Genomic DNA, 23894 nt, shown 5'->3' on the forward strand with positions numbered 1-23894 from the left:
ATTTGGGGCCCGTAATGACTCCAGAGCCCCGGGGCCACAGCAAATGGCGATGATAAAAGGGAGCAGAGCAGCTGCCTGGCAGGGAGAGGAGGGGAGGGCAACAAGGAGCCTGCAGAAGATCACGGGCTGAAGATGAATCGTGCCTGAAAGGAGCAGCTTGGCTTTCAAGTGAGGTGTGAGAAGCCTCACTCCTGGAGACAGAGGAACAGCAGAGACAGCTCCCTGGCAATGGGCTGGAACCGGAGTCGCTGGGTTTGGCTGAGGAGCCTCTTGGCATTTGTACGCACAGGAGGTGTCAGCACTTGGACCTGAGAGCCAGGAGAGGCCAGCAAGTGTCAGTGATGGCACTGCCCGGAGGGAGCCACTGCTCCCAGGAGGCACAGAGGGGGCTCCTGCCCGGCTGGGATCTGCCCCAGGCTGATCTAGCGCTCCCCAGTCCATTAGTGACAGAGAGCCGAGGCAGCACCCTCTGGAGCTGGCCGCAGAACGACCGGATCGTGCCTGGCAGGCCTGGTGAGGCTATCCCCAGGGCACAAACGTGGGACCATGGCACGGAATGGGAGCGGTGGCTGCTCCCCAGCCTCCTTTGTGCCCAGCTGGGCTCTGTGACACCACCTTCGATCCGCCCCGGGGGCAGCGGCTGGGTTTGCTCCCCGTGAAGCACAGCCCGGGGGAATGGGTGCTGGGCCCGAGGTCAGCGTGCAGCCGCCCCTTCCCCCCGGAACAGAATCTGTGCCACCACACTCTCCTGCCCGCTCTCATCTTCACCCCAGCCTGTGACTCGCGGACGTGAGCGCGCCATAATGAAACCATTTCAAAGCCGCAGCCAGCAGACCGCTCTGCTTGCTTTTAAGCCCTACTCCCTTTAATTTCCCACTTTTGTTATCTCTTGTTTATTGATCTAAACTATCCATTACCGCTCTTAAAAGCGGCGCCCACTGGGAACTTGCCACCCTGGCTCTCTGTAGCTTCCTCACAGAAGGACGAGCCAGCCGAATGTCCTGAGGAACTGAAGACCCGCTGGATCTGGGAAACAAACAACCCGGCAGCGGCGGCGTGTGCCAGACCTGCTGCAGGAAATTAGCTTAAATCAAAGTCTGCTCACCTCTGCTCGTAAGAGTGGCGAGCGTTTGGGCGCCTGGAGCAGCCTGTTTGCATTTGCCATGGAGCACAGCAGCCTAATTGCCTGCGAGGCAAGGGGTGCTCCAGGAGCACAGCGAGCGAGCTGCCACCACTGCAACATCCCCCCCTTGTCTGCAGGAACCAGCTGGGCTCTCCCCGACACCGGCACCTCCCGAGCTGGGAAATGGCCCCACGTGAACCCTTTCATTTTGGCAATTCCTTCTGAGCTCTGGCTTTGCCACAAGAGGCGGCGATTGCATCCCCCAGTTCCTAAATGGGAGATGTTTATTAAAGGTGCCCACAGAACCCACTGATCTGTTCTATAGTGGCCACAGGGCTTGGCCTTTCCTCTCCTGCAGAAAAACCCACCACCTCAGGCATCACTTGGTTTGGGAGGTAGCCAGAATCACATGCACTACTGAGATATTTAGGAAAAGCCCCCAAATCCATCACAAACGTACACTGATCTGCCAGAACCCTGAGGGTTTGGACAGAACTCCCCTGTGTCCAGAGCAGGAACCTGGAGTGGCAGCCAGAGCTGGAACACCCCTTACCTGGTTCTCTCCGTGCCAGCTCCCCCTGCTTTCCTTCCCCGCCGTTGGTGGGGATCGCTGGCAGGCTGAGAGAGGATTCGTCACTCTGGACAGGCGACCCATCCCCACGCTCTCCTGGAAGGGCCTCTCTCAGCACCGGCACAGCCTGAGCATTCAAAACACAAACAGACACAGCTCCATTATCCTCCAGCCTTTTCCAACCCACACATTCAGGCTAATGGACACTCCCAGGGTAATCTGCTTCCAGGGTGTTTCTGTTAGATGTTCCATTACCTGACTTCTAGGGTGTTCCTCTGGGGCTGGTTTTGGGACAGAAATACGGACTTGAGTCTGTCAAATCGACTCCTTCTTCTGCCCTAACTCTCACAGATTGGCAAATCAATTGTTTAACAGCACAGCAAGAGGCACTCACAGCCATTTCTGTTGCTTTATTTAAACAGTTGGCTACAGCCTTCCACATTAACTTAGAAAAACCATGAGTGTGCTACCATTTATAAAATGCTCTGTGTGTTCAGCACCAAACCTCACTCTGCTTCACAAAAAGTCAAAATGCAGCATTCACAATAAAAAAGTCACAGAGAAAGACGCAGAAGCCTCGTGGTGGCTTGCACCAGAGCAAAGGGGTGAGCTTGACTGACTGGCATGAAGGGTGGGGACCTTACCAAGCCCCTTTTCCTGTGGGATGAAGCACTGGACACATCTCCCTGACACCCCAGGGCTGGTTAAGCACAGCCTGCCCCGTGTCCTTGCCCTGAAAGCCGCACCCAGGGCACAGGGCACAGCTGCAGGAGGGCAGAGGAAGCTCTGGTGGCCCCGCTTTACCCACAGTGTCAGTGCCCACCTGGCCATCCTGCTCCTCCTCTCCCGAAGCCAGCAGCTGCTCAAACATCTCCGCCACCGCCTCCGGGAGCTGAACCTGGTGCTGCTTCAGGAACGAGCCATGGCGGCTGAGGAGAGCCCGCAGCGCCTCCGTGTCCCTGAGGAACAAACCAACCGGCACCCTCAGTGGGACATCCACCCACACGTGCTGGGAAAAGCCACCACCCATCTGGGCCTTCATTCCCACTCTGGCTCCTAAAAATGTTCCAAGTGGAAAATGTAGGAAGCCCCTTGTGAGTTCTGCAAGGTGGGCAGGGGTGACCATCATCACCATCACCATCATCACCACCACCACCACCATCATCACCACCACCACCACCACGATGCCTGCCCTGTCCTGAGGCTCAGGATCCAAAGACCCAGCCCTGATCTCAGCACGGTGGTCACGCTCACTCCCTGGGGCACAGCTGGGCACCCACTGCCCCAGGCTTGTCTTTTCCCCAGAAAGAATAAAAAGGGAAAAGATGAAAAAAAAAAACCAGCAAGGTGTCTTTCGATGTAGAAAATCTCAATCCTGCAACCCTTTTGTTTGCCGAAGCTGTTTGTTTTTCCTGTTGCTCCAGTGAAGTTTCAGAGGAGTGAATTCCAATTAACTCCACGAGTGTTTGTCCCTAAGAAACCATTCAGGAGACACAAGGAGCTGTGGGTGCCCGCAGGCGTATCAGCCTCGCAGGAGAGGCAGGCACTGCAGAGAGACCCTTCTGCAGCGCTCACAAGTGCCCCGATCCTGCCAGCACTTGAGCGCTGCGGAGCCTGCGACGGGGAGGGAGGTCTAGACAGGAGCTAAGCAAGACAGAATGGAAATTGTTTTCATTCCTGGGTTAAAGAGACCTGAAGGAAAAAAAAAAAAAAAGTAATTCTCACTTGTCCTTGTGGCATATGCACGGGAAAAAAAAAGCCCGTTTTGAATAACTGCACTGTGTTGTTTTTAAAGGCCACATGCATCTTCTGTCTCACACGGAATAATTTCCTTCTCAAAATTACATTTCCCGTCCTCACTTTCAGATCCTGGGACGGGAATGAGTGGCTGAGAGGTGTCTGTAGCTCCTGCAGTTCCCTGCCTGCCAGACAGTGGGAGACCCTGTGGTCTGGATGAGCTGGAGCCGGGGGCTGCCCTGTGCAGCGGGAGCCAGCACTGGGGAACGGGAGGGAACGCTCCCGCTGCCACGAGGCTCCGACGGCTCCGTCTGCCTCGCACCGGAGGGGCAGCAGGGACCCAGCCAGAGACAGGGCTGTGCCTCAGCCCCAGCGGCTTCTGTGTCCCCGTACCTGGTGTGCTCCTCCTGCCCTGCGCCGCCGCTCTCCGCTGGGACGCTCCCGCTCCGCGTGTGCCGAGCCACGGCCCGGAGCTGCCGCAGCACCACGGCCTCCATCGCCTCCGGGTCATCCTGAGCCGGCCCCCCGGCCCCAGCACTGCAACACAAACAGGGGGGACAGCCCCATGAATAGAGCCAGCCCGGGGATGGGACAGCCCCGTGAGCACAGCCAGCCCGGGGATGGGACAGCCCCGTGAGCACAGCCAGCCCGGGGATGGCACAGCCCCGTGAGCACAGCCAGCCCGGGGATGGGACAGCCCCGTGAGCACAGCCAGCCCGGGGATGGCACAGCCAGGGACAGACAAACATCACGGTGACACACGTGGGACACCACAGGGAGGTCACACTCGCCACTTGGAACGTGCCAGGCACAGCCTCCCAGCGAGAGGGAAGCTGAGCACGTCCCCTCCAGTGGCAGGCTGGAGGGTCAGACCTGTTTGGGAACCCTCTCTCCCTCTTTGGGAACCCTCTCTCCCTCTTTGGGAACCCTCTCTCCCTCTTTGGGAACCCTCTCTCCCTCTTTGGGAACCCTCTCTCCCTCTTTGGGAACCCTCTCTCCCTCATTGGGAACCCTCTCTCCCTCACTGGGAACCCTCTCTCTCTCATTGGGAACCCTCTCTCCCTCTTTGGGAACCCTCTCTCCCTCATTGGGAACCCTCTCTCCCTCTTTGGGAACCCTCTCTCCCTCATTGGGAACCCTCTCTCCCTCTTTGGGAACCCTCTCTCCCTCTTTGGGAACCCTCTCTCCCTCATTGGGAACCCTCTCTCCCTCTTTGGGAACCCTCTCTCCCTCATTGGGAACCCTCTCTCCCTCTTTGGGAACCCTCTCTCCCTCATTGGGAACCCTCTCCCTCTTTGGGAACCCTCTCTCCCTCATTGGGAACCCTCTCTCCCTCTTTGGGAACCCTCTCCCCCTCTTTGGGAACCCTCTCTCCCTCATTGGGAACCCTCTCTCCCTCATTGGGAACCCTCTCTCCCTCTTTGGGAACCCTCTCCCCCTCTTTGGGAACCCTCTCTCCCTCATTGGGAACCCTCTCTCCCTCTTTGGGAACCCTCTCCCCCTCTTTGGGAACCCTCTCTCCCTGGCTCCCGAGGAGTCCCCCATCACCCAGGGATGCGAGAGCCGCAGTCTGTGGAGGCTGTGTGCCGCTGTCAGTGACGTTACCGACAGTTCCCAGGTGTGTACGAGGCTGAGGAAGGACAGCCAGGGCTCTCTGCCACTGCATTTGGCAACAGCCGAGTCCTGGGCATTCCCTTTGCTCCGCTGACCGTGTTTCTCTGGCACGGGCCGTTTGTCACTCACCTGGGCGGCTCCGCTGTCCCCGAGGGCTGGCCCTGGTACAGCGCCCGGTGCCGGGGGCTCGTCCTCTCCACCAGCCGCTCCAGGAGCTGCAGCGCTCGGCAGAGCCGCGGGAGCTCGGGGCTGCGGATGGACAGACAGACAGACAGTCAGGGTGACAGAGCGTTCCCATCGCTCGGCAGAGCCGCAGGAGCTCGGGGCTGCGGATGGACAGACAGACAGACAGACAGACAGTCAGGGTGACAGAGCGTTCCCATCACACGGCAGAGCTGTGGGAGCTCAGGGCTGCGGATGGACAGACAGACAGACAGGGTGACAGAGCATTCCCATCACATGGCAGAGCCGCGGGAGCTCGGGGCTGTGCATGGACAGACAGACAGACAGACAGACAGACAGGCTGCCAGAGCGTTCCCACGAGAGCTCGGGGCTGTGCATGGACAGACAGACAGACAGACAGACAGATAGGCTGCCAGAGCGTTCCCATCACACGGCAGAGCTGTGGGAGCTCGGGGCTGTGCATGGACAGACAGACAGACAGACAGTCAGGGTGCCAGAGCGTTCCCACGAGAGCTCGGGGCTGTGCATGGACAGACAGACAGACAGGGTGACAGAGCGTTCCCATCACATGGCAGAGCCGCGGGAGCTTGGGGCTGTGCATGGACAGACAGACAGACAGGGTGACAGAGCGTTCCCATCACATGGCAGAGCTGCGGGAGCTCGGGGCTGTGCATGGACAGACAGACAGACAGTCAGGGTGCCAGAGCGTTCCCACGGGAGCTCGGGGCTGTGCACGGACAGACAGACAGACAGACAGACAGGCTGCCAGAGCGTTCCCATCATACGGCAGAGCCGCGGGAGCTCAGGGCTGTGCATGGACAGACAGACAGACAGACAGACAGGGTGACAGAGCGTTCCCATGGGAGCTCGGGGCTGTGCACGGACAGACAGACAGACAGACAGACAGACAGGCTGCCAGAGCGTTCCCATCATACGGCAGAGCCGCGGGAGCTCAGGGCTGTGCATGGACAGACAGACAGACAGACAGACAGGGTGACAGAGCGTTCCCATGGGAGCTCGGGGCTGTGCATGGACAGACAGACAGACAGACAGACAGGCTGCCAGAGCGTTCCCATCGCTCGGCAGAGCCGCGGGAGCTCGGGGCTGTGCACGGACAGACAGACAGACAGACAGACAGTCAGGGTGCCAGAGCGTTCCCACGGGAGCTCGGGGCTGTGCATGGACAGACGGACAGACAGACAGACAGGCTGCCAGAGCGTTCCCATGGGAGCTCGGGGCTGTGCATGGACAGACAGACAGACAGACAGTCAGACAGACAGGCTGCCAGAGCGTTCCCACGGGAGCTCGGGGCTGTGCACGGACAGACAGACAGACAGACAGACAGACAGACAGGCTGCCAGAGCGTTCCCATCACACGGCAGAGCTGTGGGAGCTCGGGGCTGCGGATGGACAGACAGACAGACAGACAGACAGACAGTCAGACAGGGTGACAGAGCGTTCCCACGGGAGCTCGGGGCTGTGCATGGACAGACAGACAGACAGACAGGGTGCCAGAGCGTTCCCATGGGAGCTCGGGGCTGTGCATGGACAGACAGACAGACAGGGTGCCAGAGCGTTCCCACGAGAGCTCGGGGCTGTGCATGGACAGACAGACAGACAGTCAGACAGGCTGCCAGAGCGTTCCCATCGCAGCCTCGGGAGAACAAGCAGCCTGCTGTGAGCTCTCCACAGCACACGGCAGCAGCGCCGTGCCCAGCTCTGTCCGGAGCGGGGGAAGGACAAAGCGCAGGAGCAACACAAACCATCCAGAGCCCAGGCCGGGCCGGGCCGGGCCGCCGCACGGAAACTGCGCCCGGAGCTTTAATTCCTTCACCTCCGCAGCCAAACAAACCCGCCAGGGGCCACCTACAGGTGTGGGGACAGCCCCGGGACCTCAGAGGGGTTTTGATGAGGCTGCACCTCCATAATGATGCAAATGAGGACTTAAGCACTGAAACAATGCGGCGGGCTAATCCCGGGCCAGAGGTGTAAATGGCTATTCAGGTCCCGGCCGGCAATGAACACCGCAGCTGGGCCCAAAGAGACTTTTCTTTCTTTCTCTGCCCCGCCAGGCAGGAGCTGCCGTGTTTCCACGGTTAACCCTGGCTTAGGCCGCCTCCAGGGAGAAGCCCTGAGCACAAAAAGCCGCAGCGTTTGCTCGCCCGCGCTGAGCTGCGCCCAGGGCTCTGTTTCCCCTCCGAGTGTTGGGCAACACTGAACAATTAAGTGGGGGCCGCTGCGTCTTTAGCCGAGTTTCCTAGACATTTAATAAGCAAAACAATGGCAGGGAGATCACATAGGCAGTTAAACAGTGCTTTCTCTTTTCCCCCAGCCTTACAAACCCTGTATTCCAGCGGCCGGCTCGTTTCCCATTGTTTTCCTCCCGCTGGGTGGTCCTTCCAGGGTGCCACTCGAGAGGGATACAATAATAAAAAGGGAAGGGGAAGGAAGGGACACCAACATAAAGAAAAACAAAATGTATGACAATCTGCAGCAGGCTACGGATCAGAGGTCAGCAAACAAGAGGTCCTTCTCTTTTACAGGTTGCTTCCTGGAAACAGTCTGATTAAGCTGACAGCTTGAATTATGTGTTACATTTTGTAATGCACAATCCATCTGTGCTAAGTCCTCCTCAATGCAGCTGAAGCAGCACAGGCATAAGCTCTGCCTTTTTCCACCCCCTCAGCTCAGGCCTTAAAATAGTCATCATCTTTCTCCAGGCTAATTCTCAGAGACCCTCTCCCCCCCGCCTCCCGCCCCCCGGGTTTAAGCCCTGGAAGAAAGGGCTGGGTGCTGCAGGGAATGAATGGTAAGAGGACACGGAGCCTTTCCCCTTGGCTCAGCAGCTCCACGGGAGGGGACACCAGGAGCCTTCGGGAGCCCCGAACCCCACCCCTGGCTGTTCCCGTGGGGCTGGCTGTAACCCTAAAGCAGGACACAAGCGAGGCAGCGAAGCTGCAGCCCCTGCTGTGACCTGCAACAGCACGCAAACCTTCTGCTCCATCGCCTTTCCCAACAGCACCTCCCTTCCCTGGCTGCCAACACTCCACTGCGGGGAAATAACCCAAAACTCCTTAAAAAACCAGAGGCTGGCATCTCTGCAGTAGATGGACAGGAGAGGCATTTGCTCCAAAGATGAAAACCTGTGGCTTCCTGGCACACAGCAAGGACTGGTTTTGCCTCTGGAGTCAGCCGTGGTGTCTGCTCCTTCCGACACCGTCCCCTGTACTCATTTCAGATAATTCACCACGAGTGCACGGTCGGTGCTTCCTCCTGATGCCGCAGGGACCCTGCTGCAGTGGCACAGTCCAAGCTACAGACATCTCAGCTTTAGGCAACAAACACCCAGAACCCAGTGGTGAATTTCAGCACACAGGAATTTCGCAAGAGAAAAGCCCAGGGGCTGGAAGGACATCAGATGTCGTGAATCCGTGTGGTGACAGAGCAGAGGAAGCTGCGTTCCCGTGCTCTGTGTCTACAATCGAAATTCACCCACGAATCACTCACAAGCCTTTCCAGGAGATTTCTGGCCGGTTAATTCTGCAAGGCTGGAGTGTGCACGCTGCATTCCGGGTGCCTTGGGAAGCCCAGCTGGCTGTGAGCACGACAAGGGAAGGGCTGCTCCCGCGTTCCTGCCCTTTGGTTTGCAGGTACAGTAAATGAAAAGCTGCACGTTCTGCGCAGCGGCGGCGATCCCGCCTGCGTGGCCTTGAGAAGCGGAGGCATTCAGCCTGGCACAGCGGGAGGAGAGCCGTGTGCCGCGGGCCCGGCCGTGCCCCGGGGACAATGCAGGCGCTCAAACCTCGTGGATAATTTCCAGGGGCCTCAAGAGCCGCTCGTCAGGCGCTGCACAGCGAGGCCTCGCCGGGAGGGAACACAAGGTTAAACTGCAGAGAGGGGCACTCGCTGCTCTCCCCTGCTCTGCTGTGATTAACAGGTGGGATACAAAGGGAGCACTGGGGGAAAGCTATTTACATGTAAATCAGATGATGTTTCCATAGTGAGTGACAGCCCCGTGCAAATGGCAGAGGATAAAGTTAGAGGGGTGTCTGCGGTGGCCCCCACTTTCTGGCCAGGTGTCAGCAGCCAAAGCCGCACTCCAGCCCGGGAGTGGGCAGCAGCAGCAGGCTGGAACACTGCAAACAGCCCAGCCCCTGGCACAAGAGAACTCCTGTGGCAGCAGAGGCTGCTCCTGCAGGAGCGCTTCTTCCCCAGGGGCAGAAGCGCTGTTTCCTTTGCGCCACGTCCCCCTGCAGCCCTCGCGGTGACCTCCGGGGACCATCTCCCTGCCGGCACAGGGATGCACTTCCCCGTCTCATGAGGGCGTTGCGGGGCTGAAAATCCTGCCGGCATGGATTTACAGCCTGCTCTACCCTGCTGGCCACAGAATCCTGCCGCTGACACACGGCCGCAGAGGACAGCCCCTGTGTCTGCAGCGCACTGTTCTCGTCCTCTCTCACTCTGTTGTTTCCAAACAAAACGCTCAGACACTTCAACAACCCCTGGAAGTCTGACCACGCAGAGAGACTGGAGTAAGATTTGTGTACATTTAGAGAACACCATCTGCACTTTAGCAACAAATCCTTCACTTGCCAGCTGTGCCCCCAGCGAGGTGCCCCAAGGCCCTGAGGGCCCAGCACAGGTCCAAGGTACTCAAGGATGGGAGAGAACTCGGTGAGAGCTTCAGGAACCGAGCAGCCCAGCTGACCCAGGAAACAGGGAGATGGTACCTGTGTGGTGCTGAGCTGTCCGAGGGCTCCTCCTGGGCCGTGGGAGGGCTGGGTGGGGGCAGCAGGGAGCCCTCTGGAGCCCTGGCATCCCTGCCCTGCTCCTGCCGTGTGCCGGGGACGCTCGGCCTGGCCTCCTGCTCAGCAGCTGCCGGGAGTGGGAGCTCGGCTCTGCTCCCCTCCCTGCGAGCCCACCAGCTGCTCAGGCTGGGCTCTACCCCTGAAAGAACAACAAAACATAATGAATCAAACATATAAAAACTGTAACTGTTCTTCTCAAAACAGTAGCAGGGCCATGGAGTCACAGTGTAGCCCTCACAGGGGCTGAAACCAAGCTTACCCACGCTGTGCACCCTGTGTGAGGGAGCATCCATCATCCATCCATCCATCATCCATCCATCCATCATCCATCCATCCATCATCCATCCGTCCATCATCCATCCGTCCATCATCCATCCGTCCATCATCCATCCGTCCATCATCCATCCGTCCATCATCCATCCGTCCATCCATCATCCATCCATCATCCGTCCATCCATCATCCGTCCATCATCCATCATCCATCCATCATCCATCCATCCATCATCCATCCATCATCCATCCATCCATCATCCATCCATTATCCATCCATCATCCATCCATCATCCATCCATCATCCATCCATCCATCCATCATCCATCCATCATCCATCCATCATCCATCATCCATCCATCATCCATCACCATCCATCCATCCATCCATCATCCATCCATCCATCATCCATCCATCATCCATCCATCATCCATCCATCCATCATCTCTCCATCCATCATCTCTCCATCCATCCGTCATCCATCATCCATCCATCCATCATCCATCCATCCATCATCCATCCATTATCCATCCATCATCCATCCATCATCCATCCATCATCCATCCATCATCCATCCATTATCCATCCATCATCCATCCATCATCCATCATCCATCCATCCATCATCCATCATCCATCACCATCCATCCATCCATCCATCATCCATCCATCCATCATCCATCCATCATCCATCCATCATCCATCCATCCATCATCCATCCATCATCTCTCCATCCATCCGTCATCCATCATCCATCCATCCATCATCCATCCATCCATCATCCATCCATTATCCATCCATCATCCATCCATCATCCATCCATCCTCCATCTCTCCATCCATCCATCATCCGTCCATCCATCATCCGTCCATCCATCCATCATCCGTCCATCCATCCATCATCCGTCCATCCATCCATCATCCGTCCATCCATCATCCATCCATCATCCATCCATCATCCATCCATCATCCATCCATCCATCATCCATCCATCCATCATCTCTCCATCCATCATCTCTCCATCCATCCGTCATCCATCATCCATCCCTCCATCATCCATCCATCCATCCATCATCCATCCATCCATCATCCATCCATCATCCATCCATCCATCATCCATCCATCCATCCATCCATCATCCATCCATCCATCATCCATCCATCATCCATCCATCATCCATCCATCCATCCATCATCCATCCATCCATCCATCATCCATCCATCCATCCATCATCCATCCATCCATCCATCCATCCATCCATCCATCCATCCATCATCCATCCATCATCCATCCATCCATCATCCATCCATCCATCATCCATCCTCTCTCTGGGCTTCCCTGCCCTCGCCCCTGTCCTTCCATGCTCCTCTCACAAGGAGGAGTCCAGGGAGCTGCAGCCTGTGGGGATTGGGAACAAACCTGGCACTCCTCAAAACCCACCCGGGCACAGAGCCCGGCTCCCTGACCTCCCAGCTCTGGGGGAATCACCCAGCTGTCGTGCACCAGCTCTGAGGGAGGAGGCAACCAGCCTGAGCCCGAAGTGACTGCTCTGGTGAAGCAGGTTCACATTAAACCTCTTCAGATGAGGCTCAGACTGACCAGGGCCTCTGTGGGCACAGCAGGGAGGAAATCTTCCCTCACAGTGCCCCCGGCCAGGATCAGCCCCCAGCGCCCTTCCCTGTCCCGCTGAGCAGCCTGGGAGGAAAGGGAGTCGAAAGGAAGACAGGAACAGAGAGGGAAAGAAGGAGCAAGAGCCACCACACTCCAAGCACAGTGCCAGAGGTGCAGCAGGAGGAACAGCAGCCGTGGGCACGGCAGACAGGACACATCCCACTGCCATACCTGGAACACTTCCCTGCCGCTGGCCCGGCCTCAGGGGGGCTGCTTTGGCACCTGAGGAAGCTGAGGTGAGCTGCTCAGAGCCTTCCTCACTGGCGGCCAGGTCCCCGTGCTCCTCCTCACTCTCTCCAGCAGTGCTCCCGGTGTCGGGACTGAGCAACTCTGGGGACGGGGAGTGCAGAGAGGGCTCCTGCTGCGAGCCCAAACCTCCTGTGGCTGAGGCAGCTGTTGCTGGACGGCCCAGTTCTGCTGCTGGATGGCCCAGTTCTGCTCCTGGACGGCCCAGTTCTGCTCCTGGACGGCCCAGTTCTCCTGGCACAGCTGTACTGGTGCCAATTCCTGCCTGTCCTCCAGCCTGCAGCACCTGAAACACACAGTGGGACATGGCTGAAGGAGACAAACAGGAGACAAACTGTGTGTGGCACACGTTGCTTCTCGAGGGTGCCGTGCTGGGCTCTGCAGAGAAAAGTGTCACAGAATTCGAGACTCTGCTGTGGCACTGATATTACGCAACCCCTGGCACACATTCCGCGCATCCCAGCGTGAAACGAGGGCCCAGGCTCATTCCAGGAGCCGCAACACCCAGTGGCAGAAGCTGCCTGCACCCCGAGCCCAGCCAAAAGGAACCCACACACACCCAGAAGGACTCAAACCCTTCTGAATGGTGACTGCACTTCACTGAGAGTCAAACCTTTGGGATTAGGATCCTCCACAGCTTTGGAGAGCCTGGACCACAGCACCGCATCCAGAGGTGTCCACAGGGCGCAGAGCCCAGAGGCACCACCAGTGTGTTCCAGTGTGAATCACCTGGCAGATCCTGCCTCCCTCACACCACAGAACACGGCAAAACTCCATTTCACTGTCTGTCTGCCTCCTGCTCTTCCCATGGCAGCCTCTCCCACCAGTGACACTGAGCAGACACATTCTGAATGGCACTTTCCTCCACGCACTGTTGAACGAAACCAGCTGCAGGGGGACAGCCACTCTGCTGCTAAATCCCAATGCTTTAACCCTTGCCTCCTTTCCTCTGCAATCAGGACCATTTAGGAGGAGTGGCTGCTGCCACCACGGCCAGTTTATGCAAAGCCAACGTGAGCCACCCTAATGCCACTGCTCACACTGAGCAGGGCTCCCTCTCCAGCCCCAAATCCCAGCAGCACAACTCAGTCACCTCCACACCTCTCCCCTCTCTTTCACTGCCTGACCTCTTCCTCCCACACCAAGCCAGCTGCCAAGCCCAGCTGAAAGGAAACAAAGGCATCTTGTCTGTTCTGTGACCCAGGTTCCTTAAAAAAGCTCAAATTCCACGGAACGAGGAGCAGAACAAAAAGCCATGAGGTCATTTTAAGCAGTAGTAAAGGTTTGCCACTCAGATTAAGTTCACAGTGTATTCCACAGCTCTCAGGTTCCTCCTAATTACTTCTCAGGTGTGGGTTTGGTGCTTTCAAATGCTTCCTGCCAGTCCTGCCTGGCTTTGGCAGCTCCTGGATGCAGTGATCCAAAACAAATGGATTTCAAGCGGGCACAGCACACTTCCCTACCCATCCCTTTCCCCAGGAAGGCGCTCTGCCACCAGGTGTTCCTGAGAGGTTCCAGCATGCCCAAGTCCAAAACCTTCTGAGGGCTCCAGGGAAGAGCTTCTGGTCTGACTTCCCAGCACAGAGGATGCAGGAGCCTGGGCTCTACAGCTCTGCCAGCCAGGGGAGAGCTCTTCAGCGTGGGACTTGTGAGCTTAAGGACTCCCCTGGACACTGGGAGCCCAAAAGGACACACATCCCAGGGCCCAGGAATGTGCCAGACATTCCTGAAGGCGTTTGAGCACTGGGATATTGCCCGTCTGTAGAAGGGGCAGTATTCTGGGATTGCCCTTCTGGGTCCCCAAGATGTCCCTGAGGGGGTCCTGACACAGGCACTGCATCCCAAGCAGCCTGAAGGGAGCCATCCCAGTCCCAGTGCTGGGAGATAAAAGCAGCTCCACAGGCCTGGCCTGGCCACCCCACGTGCTGGCTGCACACCCTCCCTGTGACTGCCTCGGGGCCGCCGCACTGAGAGCAAACTCCTGCGCTTCGGGCAGAACCAGCGCGTTTGAAGTGAAAAAAATCCCAGAACTAGGAGCTCTGGAACGCACCCCAGGGACATGGCAAAAATGCACAATGTAGCTGAAGTTACCCCTGTGTTCTAGGAGGGAGATGAGGAGGAGGAAGAGGCCAGGGGATAAAGGAATCCACAATCCACTCCATTGTGACACGCAAATTGACATTTTTGGGTACACACCACGCTGCCACAGTGCCCAAAACCTGCCCACTTTTTCAACCCCCAAGTCACAGCACAAGCCTTTGATGCTCTGGTACTGATGCCAACTTTTCCATCAGCTGGAAACCCCATCTCCCAGACTGCCTGCCCTAATTGGGCAGCTCACACTCCAAAATAAACTCACCTTTCCCCACAACACCTCCCGATTCAAACCACAGTTTGCACCCTGCCACAGGCCTGCCTATATAGGCCAAGGCTGCTAGGGTTCACTGCTTTGTGTATTACAGTTTAAAGAATGCTCTAAATTCAAGGTTTTTAACTTTTTAATCTATGGGGAAAACTTCCTATAAACTCAGATTAACGACTGCTAATGCACTGAAGAAAGGAAACCAAAAACCTTCCCCCTACTATAAAAACAAAATAGTGTGGCCTCTGTTTCTTTTCTGATAAGAGTCTTAAATACCAAACATTTAACTGCATAATAACATTCCCTGGCAGCCAGCAGCCTGCTTAGCAGATACATAAAGCAGGTAAAAGGGGAAAAAGTTAATTTCTTGGCTGAATGATTCCATCGGTAGCTATAGGGCAAACTAGAAAGTCTTTTAGTAAAGTAGCAGTTGATTCTTCTATCAATCTGCAGCACACACACTCTTCCAAGGAACGCATTAAATATGAAAATCATATCCCGTTATCATCTGTTCCCAGCTTTCAGCCCGGTAAGCTTTCCTTAATGAATGCTGTAGCCTGAGGGACGCGCGTGCCGCCGGCTCCTCGCGGTAATGGAGTGATGCTCCCGTCCTGCCCATCGCGGCACCGCCTGGCTGAGGGGCTCCCACACACAGTCACAAGTGACTACTCTTGCCAGCATGCTCCAAGTTATTACAAGATGTTTTTAGACATTTCATCTGAAAGAGCTTTGCTGCTTTTAGTGGAGAAAACAGCTCTGGTCTTGAACTGTATCATTTATATGGAGATAGGAGGAGGGATTAGGAGCCTGCATTACTGCAGATATATGGCAGCAGATATTTAAGTATTCCTTGCCAGTCTTTTTGTCTGTTCCTCAGATATGCAATCTCCTTCTGCTCCTTCTGAGGAAAGGTCAAAACACAGAGGATTAGGAAGGCAGCGCACGGCTCCTGGGCTGCGGTTCCGCAAACATCCCTCATTAGGAACATTTCCTCCGCGGTCACGACCATCTCCACGCCATCCAGCGCGGGAATTATCAAAGCCAACACGACGACGTGCGTAAACAGTCGCAGGGGTTTTTTTTTTGATCCCGGCTCTCTGGGTGAAACGGATGCACTTTTTACCCAGGTGCTTCTCCTTCTGCCAGGCACTCCCCACGACTTCGCTCCGCGCGCTCCGGCACCGCCATCCCCGGGGAAAGGCGGCGCAGCTCCCAGGAGAGCGCGGCGCCGGAGCGGAGCCCGTTTCCCCCCCGTTACCTGCTGGCTGGACCCTTCCTCCTCGTCACCTCCTGCTGACGAGCTGCCCTCTCGGAGGGATAACAGGCTTCGAATTTCCCTTCCGTACCATTCCTGAAAGGGAACAAATCCGTCACACGGAGCCCAGGGACCCCTCCCCACGCCCCAGCCCAAGGGACGCCGCTTTGCACAACGTTAAATGCAGAGCCCCCGCAGCCTTTGCGGCTCTGACCGCGTTGAGAAGCGGGGAATCTCGCCTGCTCCTCGCTTTCCCGCTGCCCTGCCCGAGCAGCGTGGCCTGCACACAGCCTGCTGCAGGGCTTTCACACACACCTTTACCCGTGCCCATCACTCCCAGCCCTCCAGAACCGCAATAACTTGTTGGCTCGTGTTTATTGCCTCCCAACCGGCGTCTGTCACACCAAACCCCTGCTGCTGCCTCCAGGGACGATGTGGGTTGGGCTGAAACGAGCCCCACGGCCTGTTTTTATCCCCACCTCGCAGCTGGCTGGGCTCTTGGTGAAGATCACCAAGGTGGAACCGTGGGGAACAAAGCCCCGCCACGTCAGGAGTGGAGATGCTCAAGAGAAACTCAGATGTAACTCCTGCATTTTGCTGAAAGCTGAAGTGGATTTATTTATTCTCCTAAAAATTACTTTTTACAAACAAAAGTGCATCTTCCAGAAACAAAAGGAGTTTGGTGAGCTACAGTCACGTAATGAATGTGCACAGAGTTGTGATAAAGCACTCCTAAAGGGCATTCTCTGTGGAAAAAAAGGAGCGAAAACAGCAATAATTTCCTTCTGCGTACTCCCATGATAGATTAAATGATTGCACGCTCCATAACTCTCCTGCTCTCCATAACTAACACGGAGGAGATGTCATTTGTTCAGCGGCTCCGAAAAGTAACTGTAACCTGGCAAAGATGAAACGGCTGGCAGGGGAACATCAGAATGGAAGGGCTGAACAAAAGCCCCACGTGCAGCTCGTGGCAGTGGCACCGGGGCTGGCAGCAGGTGTCACAGCCACCAGCCCTGCCACTGCTGCCAAGGGGGAAAATCCCTGGCACCGCAGCACAGCCCCCGCTCCTGCTCTGCTTCAAATAACAGGTAAAAATCTCAGGGGAATAACAGGGGAATCACACCCCCCAGGACAGGCTCTGACTGCTGCCAGGAAAAGATGTTCCGGGAATGCCACCAGATCCGACAGGCACCACCTCCAGGGCTATTGCTGTGTGAGGAATAAACACAGCCAAATGTTTCTGAGGAGTGCCACTGCCCTTAGAGAGCAGGAACCAACTCCCTTCCCTGCAGACTGTGCTCCCCCAAAAACCTGGCTCCACGCATCAGTGGCATAAGGGGATGGCACAATTTCATCCTAAAAAACCTGGAATCCTCACTTTGCAACATCCCAAACTGTACTTTAGGGCACAGCATGACAACATCGTAATAACAACTACAATAATAACAGTGTGATTCGAGAACCCCGAGGGCTTGGCTTTTTCTTACAGCATCTGTTGAACCCGGGGTACTTCAGCCCTGACTGTTCTACAGCCTGGAACACAGACCCTGATGGGGCGTGCTTCCAGCTCTAGGACACACCAGGAGATCCCTGCACAACAACAGCCAACACCCACGCCCAAGTCTTATAGAAAGCTACTTCCATCTTGCGGATGCTGCGCCAGCCCGTGGTTTCCATGTCAGCCTCCAGCTGCAGGAACTGGCGGCGCAGCGCCCGGTTCCGGTGCAGGGCCAGCTGCTGCCGCGCCGCCACCGCTGCCAGCTGCCTCTGCAGCCTCTGCTGCTTCTGCCTCACCCTGCAGGGCAAAAACAGGCGCTCAAAGGGCTGGAAACACACCATAGGCACCCACTGCAATCGCTCTGCCTCAGACACGCACAGCAGCACAGGGGGGAGCTGCCCCAGGCCCCACAGAGGCAGAGACTGGCTCTTCTGCACACCTGCATTTGTATAAATACCTGTGTGCCACTTCCCCCCAGATTTACACAGGGGGCTTTGGTGCTCCAAAGGGTAAAGACATTCCAAACCTCCCCTAACTGTGTTTTAAATGGCTCATGTGCCACTCACTCCTATCCCATTAAATCAGAATGAAAACTGTAGCACAGGAACGTGCTCTGAAAGTCACCCAAGCGGGAACGCTGGGGCTGAGCTGTCACAGCTGCCTAAATCCACGGTGCCGCCAAGAGGGGCACTGGAAATCCATCTGAGCCAGCTCTCTCCCACCTACAGCCCAGATTCCCTTCCAGCCTTTCCAGATTTCCTTTCCTGACCTGTCCTGTGCCTCCAGGACAGCCACACTAATGCCAACACAGGGGAACAGGCACCCCAAGATGCCCCTGGCCCACAGCTCCATTTCAGCCAGGAGGGAAACTGCAGCCCAAAGATGTTCAGAGAAACTGCAGTTCTAAACATGTTAGATTAAACCAAATTAAAAAAAAACAAAAAAAACCAAAAACCAGGAAACAAAGTACATGTGATGCTGCCCCACCTATTCAGACTTTTTTTTTTAATTTGTGTTTCTGCCCCTTTCGGAAGAGGGGCTCCCACAGCACCCAGCACTCCCGTCCCCAGAGCTTTGAGGACAGGAATGGAACATTGGGTGACACTTCTCAGCCCTCTCTGGTTGCTGGGACTTTTGGGTGTGGTGTTTTTGGGGGTTTTTTTGCTTTGGGTTGCTGTTTAGGGTTTGGGTTTGTTGGGGTTTTTTTGTACAGACTGTCCATGCAATTTACATTAAATACATTAATCATTAATATATTAAATAGATGCTGCAGAAAGAACCCAAGGAGAAGGGCCAGAACCTGGAATATCCCCTAGAGCTTCCTAAGGCTTTCAACTTTCTAAGACCCAAGGGTTCTCCAGCATGGACTAAGCTGTGGTGACTTTGCAAAAACAGGATAAAGCCAACCTGCCTGTTGGCTATTGCCAAGATTTCAGTATCCACAGAATGAGGCATTCATGTTCCTGCTGCAGTTATTTCATCAGTAACTTGAAGACATGAATTTTGCATTACACTATTACACTTAGCATATGAATATAAATGTATTATTACTGAAAAACCTTCAAGACAACATTCTAAAGGCATTCCAAGATAGTGAAACCTTTTGTAACTGAAATAAAATAACCCCAAGAAGCTTTTAAACAGGCTTACAGGCGTGGGTCAGCCATTGTGCATTCCATCCTCTGCCTTCCTAATTCCAGCCTCTTGGCTCCACTGGAAGAAAACAAACAACATACAGTGAGGTAAAAGCATTTCACCACCTGAGCTCTCCAAATGCCACAAGGAGGGGGTTTTGCAGGGCACAGCCCTTGCTGAGCAGAGGTCAGATTTGCTGGGAGTTACAGACCCACCTGCCAGCCCAGCTCTGAACAGCTCCGAGCTTTCAGCACTCCCTGCTCCACACTGGGACAGGGCTGCTGGCAAGGGGAGAGATGCCTGGACATCCTCATGGGACCCACACCAAAGCAGCCAGAGACCCCAGACAGCCCAGGAGGGGCTCTGAGCCCCACGGTGGGCAGCCCCCAAGCCTTGCTATGGATTATTGCATTCAGGAACTGAACTTGAAACCAGCTCACGTTTCCCTCTTGGCATCCAAGCCACGTCCATCCAGAGGCGGGTGAGCCCCGCTGGCAGCACTGCTGCAGGAACTAATGTCCACCAGGAGTCCTGGCAGTGCCCAGAGCCCGTGGGGCCATCGACACTGCCCCCAGCATGCCGGGCACCGGGCAGGGCACGGACACAAAGCCACACAAAGCTGCACCACAAAGCCACCCACACCTCAAGCCAGCCCATCGGGAAGGCAGCCTTGGGAACAGAGTGAAGCTGCCATTATTGGACAGCTCCAAACTGCACCCAGGGTGAGCAAAAACCAGAAAAGAGCCAGGAGAGGCTTGCAGCAGATTCCCACTGCAAGCCCAGCCCAGCCAAGTGCCTGCTGAGGAACAGCACCGGGGGTCACTAGGCAGCGAGGTGTGGGAGTGAAGGGCACATCGCACACCCCAACACCTCTGGACACTGCTCCCCGTGGATTCAGGCTGTCCCTACACACACAGACACCTCCTCCCAGTTTCCCTGCAGAGAGGGGAGCCAGGGAAAGCCCTCCCTGCTGCTCCGTCCCCTCCAGCCGTGCGATGCTGCAGCAGGACCGGGGTTCCCAGGCATGAGCACGATTCAACAGCCAGGCTCCAGCCGGGATCCCAGCCCTTCAATTTCCTCCTACACCACGCACAGCCCAGCCAACGCCGCTCCCCGCGTCCTGTCTGTTACACTTCTCCAGGCCATTTTCCTGCCTGAGCGGAGAACACCGATGTCCTGGGGAGGAGGGAGCCGGTGGATGCGAGAGCAGCCGCTGTCTCTGCCCCGCAGGGAGCGGCGGCGAGGCTCAGCACCCGGGGCTGCCCGGGGCACCGGCAGCAGACCCTGCCCGGGAGGCTGGCCCGAGGGGCCGGCCGCTCCGTGCACCGGGAGCTGCCCACCGCCTTCCCAGCGCTCCAGAGCTCGGCCGTCGAAGGGAAAGGAGATGGCTGAGAACAAGGCGGGGAGCGTCCCCCCGCCCGGGGCGAGAACCGAGCCCCGACCGCCCCGCGGGGTACCCGGCTCACCTGCCGGTGCCGGTGCCGGTGCCGCTCCCGGTGCCGCTCCCGGTGCCGCTCCCGGTGCCGTTCCCGGTGCCGTTCCCGGTGCCGCTCCCGGTGCCGCTCCCTGTGCCGGTGCCGTTCCCGGTGCCGTTCCCGGTGCCGCTCCCGGTGCCGCTCCCTGTGCCGGTGCCGTTCCCGGTGCCGCTGCCGGTGCCGCTCCCGGTGCCCCGCGCGCTTTCCGGCGCTGCCCACGTGCGGTTCCCGGCGTGCCCCGCGAGAGACCCCGGAAGTGCCGCCCCGCGTTGCCATGGGGACGGGCGGGCGCGGCCTGCGCCGCCCAGAGGCGCTTTGGGAGCCTGGAAGGCGTTTCTATTATTCGTTTTTAAAATCGTTATTTGTCGTTAGCCCAGCTCTCACCACCACGTTGTTGCCGCGGGTGTTGCGCCCCCGGCCTGGTGCTGGAGGGCAGCTGGGGCGAGGCAGGCTTCGTGTCCCTGGAAAAGGAAGAAATTTGCAAAGCGCCAGTCCAAAAAAATAACCGGGAGCTGCTGAACAGTCACAGCTCGGTTTTGCCGAGGTTATTGAACACAATGGTTTTCAAGAAAAGAACCCTGACTGCTCGTCCTCTGGAGTGCCACTGTGTCCCTCTGGTGCCGCCACCTCTCCAAAATTGACATGGGAGAAGCCACAGCCATCCCCAGCCCTGCGCTCACACCTCCAGCTGCAGAATGAAAACACAACGCCCGCCTTTCATTTCCAGATAAAAACTTTGATCCCTTTGAAAGGAAGTTGCCAAATGAGCGCTTAAATTCCGGGCCCCCAATAAAATCTGAATGCCGCGTGAATAATTGAAATGAAGGAGAAGCGATACATCAATAGACAAAATTGCGGAGAGCGGTGAAATGCTCAAGCATAATTAGGACAGCAATCAGTGTACAATTAGTGCGAGATCATCACAGTAATTACCCTTCATTAGAACTCCTGGCCAAGAACCGACACATGGAAAAAGCTCGGCTGGAGCTGGAGGCTCTGGCTGGGGACATACCCTGGACGTGGGGGGATCGGAAGCTTTTGGGGTTCCTCGGCTGGGTTTGGTGATCCAGCAGCATTTCTGGTGTTTCCAACACCTGCAGCCTCCAGCTCAGCCCCACAGATCTGAACACAGAGTCAAAAGCTCTGTGGACAGGGTGTAGTGGCACCCAGCCGTCCCCAAATTAGCCTGGCTCAGACCCCGTGTGTGTCCCCGAAATAGCCGGCTCAACAAAGCGTGGATGGGCTTGATCAGAGCTTTCCCACCCCAGGAATGCCCAGCAGAGCACCTGGGAGCCTTTTAGGATTGCATTCCCATAAAGTGGGCTCGTCATGAGGACGGTTCTCCCCCCTTCCTCTGCTTACTGAAGGCAGAGCTGTGTTTTGGAGATCTCCCTCACACCTTCCACAAGAGCCCGCAGGTGAAACCTGGGCCTGCTTTCAGAAATATCTGTGCTCGCTAAAAGAACACCCCAAACAGTACAAAACTCCCTGGAGCTCCCAGCACTGTCTGAAATGCCCAGCCCACTGCAAGCCTTATTCCCAAGCTGCATTTTTAGGCTGTGGTGGAAAGGGGCCGACGGCCCCTGACCCATCGGGATGCACAGTTCGTCTCCTGGGCAGCCCTGGGAGGATTTTTTTCCCTGAGGAACCCAGGCTAGGGCTGAGGGATGTTGAACTGCAGGCAGGGCTCAACGTCCTGCTATTTATTTAACGAAAAATAGGGAAATAAGGAGCCTTAGCCTGGTCCCCCGATGTATTTCCCACTTTGTTCCATGTCTCGGTGCTCATCGGGCTCATAATTGACTCAAGAATAATCTCCATCCTCCCATCCCTGATAAGGACTGTGGGCCCTTCCCTGAAAGCCTACAAAGAGGAGTGTTTTGTTTGTGCTCTCCCCACAGTACTTCACACTCCTTTCAGATTGTTTTAATTTAATTTTGATGTAATCTGATAAGAGCTGTAAAACTGTCAAAAGAAGCCGCCTCCTTCTGTCGCATTAAGTACACTTTGAACAGAAATGGTGGCTTTGTCCCCAGTAGCTGCCAAACCAAAGCACCTCTTGATTCCAGCGCAGGGATTGATGTGCTCTAATCTGAACAGCTTTACGCTCTTCTTCATTTCGGGAGGCAGCCACGTGTCCCTGAGCATCCCCCTTTCCTCTGGGATGTGGGGGATTGGCCTCGTGGTGAGGGTGTGGGACTGGCCTCACGGAGCCGAGCACCTGGCCTCACCTACCACAGACCCCTGGCAGGCTTTCCCGCTTTTCCAGGGCAATGGATCCAGGTGCTGCTCATGCCTGCTGCAGGGATGGGAAGCTCCTCGCTCCCAGAAAAGTGGGAGGCTCCACACAGAGCGGGAATTGTTGGTGTCCGTGGTAGGGTGTCACAGGACACGCGGCAAGCTGGTCGGGGGGGACAAATTTTCCTGGAAAGGGATTTCCAGAAACACAAGGATGTGTCGGGAAGGGGTTTCCCTCTCTGTGGCTGTGCCTGGGTGATCCCTGAGAGCACAGTGAGCTCACCCTCAAGCCAGGGCACAGCCAAATGCATTTCCTTTGCTTTTTCTCAATGAGACACACACCACAGGCCCCGGCGGCTGTGTGGAAGTGTACACAGAATTTACATAACGCCCAACACGAGTCCTTTTTGTTAATGACTCCAGTCCCAAGTGCAGAGCACTAATAACACACCAGGAACCAAAGAGCAGCAACAGCAGTGAGCGATCTCAGCAGAGCAGTTGTGAGGATCCATTTCCCGTCAGTGGCAATGCCTGGGAGCAGTAATTAGCGTGTTGAATTTAATGTTCACATTTTAATACATTTAAATGTAATAAAACGCTTTTATTAAGTGGTACAGCTCCCCGGAACCTGTTATTACTCGTGTCTGACGCACAAGCAGCGCACACCACGTCTGGCCTCAGATCTGCCGCCTCGGGGCAGGTGACAGAGTTCCTCCAGCAGGAACCTGGAACGCAGAACCCAACGGCTGAGCACACAGAAACCTGGAGACCCCAGCAGTTAAAAGCATGTCATGTTTATTACAAACATAAGGGCCCTAGCCAGAGCCTGCTGACATAATTGCGAAGCCCCTGGGCATGGCACTGTCTGTGGGTTTTTAATTAATCCTGGAGAACTGAGATATGAGCACGTACCACCGATGTTAACGAGCCCCAGAAAAGCCAGGGCACAGGGAAGGGCCTGGTTTAGGGACTGTTTTCCGGGAAGCCCCCTTCTTCCTCCAACCATCTCCAAGTGCTTTTCCAGTGTCCTGTGCAGTGCACACCGGTGGAAGGGAGCAGGTGTGGCACAAACGAGGCCAGAGAGGATGTCAGGGAGATTTCAGGTCTCAGTCACTCCTGTGACCAGGCTGTAAACACGAGGAGTCTCCATTCAGGTGTCTGCTGCTGCCTGAAGAGGAAAGGGAAGATTGACAGTGTTGAGTTTCCC

The 23894-nt window shown here is 56.2% G+C and overlaps 1 protein-coding gene across 7 annotated transcripts in view; it reads right to left on the reverse strand.

The window, feature by feature from the left end:
- KIZ (kizuna centrosomal protein) overlaps nucleotides 1-23894 on the reverse strand; it is a 62094-nt gene that overhangs the window by 9989 nt on the left and 28211 nt on the right. Inside the window, exons 5-15 of one of the 7 annotated variants that reach the window (XM_086879345.1) lie at nucleotides 20457-23855; nucleotides 18990-19052; nucleotides 17480-17636; nucleotides 15842-15934; nucleotides 12147-12507; nucleotides 9959-10175; nucleotides 5175-5294; nucleotides 3825-3968; nucleotides 2518-2653; nucleotides 1677-1821; nucleotides 918-1070 (exon numbers count right to left, since the gene is read on the reverse strand). In XM_086879345.1, the coding sequence (XP_086735471.1) occupies nucleotides 918-1070; nucleotides 1677-1821; nucleotides 2518-2653; nucleotides 3825-3968; nucleotides 5175-5294; nucleotides 9959-10175; nucleotides 12147-12507; nucleotides 15842-15934; nucleotides 17480-17636; nucleotides 18990-19052; nucleotides 20457-20725 (1858 nt within the window). In that variant the 5' untranslated portion in view covers nucleotides 20726-23855. Of the gene's footprint in view, nucleotides 1-917; nucleotides 1071-1676; nucleotides 1822-2517; nucleotides 2654-3824; nucleotides 3969-5174; nucleotides 5295-9958; nucleotides 10176-12146; nucleotides 12508-15841; nucleotides 15935-17479; nucleotides 17637-18989; nucleotides 19053-20440; nucleotides 23856-23894 lie in introns of those variants that run through there. The other 6 variants (XM_086879350.1, XM_086879346.1, XM_086879348.1 and 3 more) reach the window with 6 other exon arrangements.

This window comes from Cyanistes caeruleus, chromosome 2, assembly GCF_971803275.1.
Source record: "Cyanistes caeruleus chromosome 2, bCyaCae1.hap1.1, whole genome shotgun sequence".
Taxonomy (NCBI): domain Eukaryota; kingdom Metazoa; phylum Chordata; class Aves; order Passeriformes; family Paridae; genus Cyanistes; species Cyanistes caeruleus.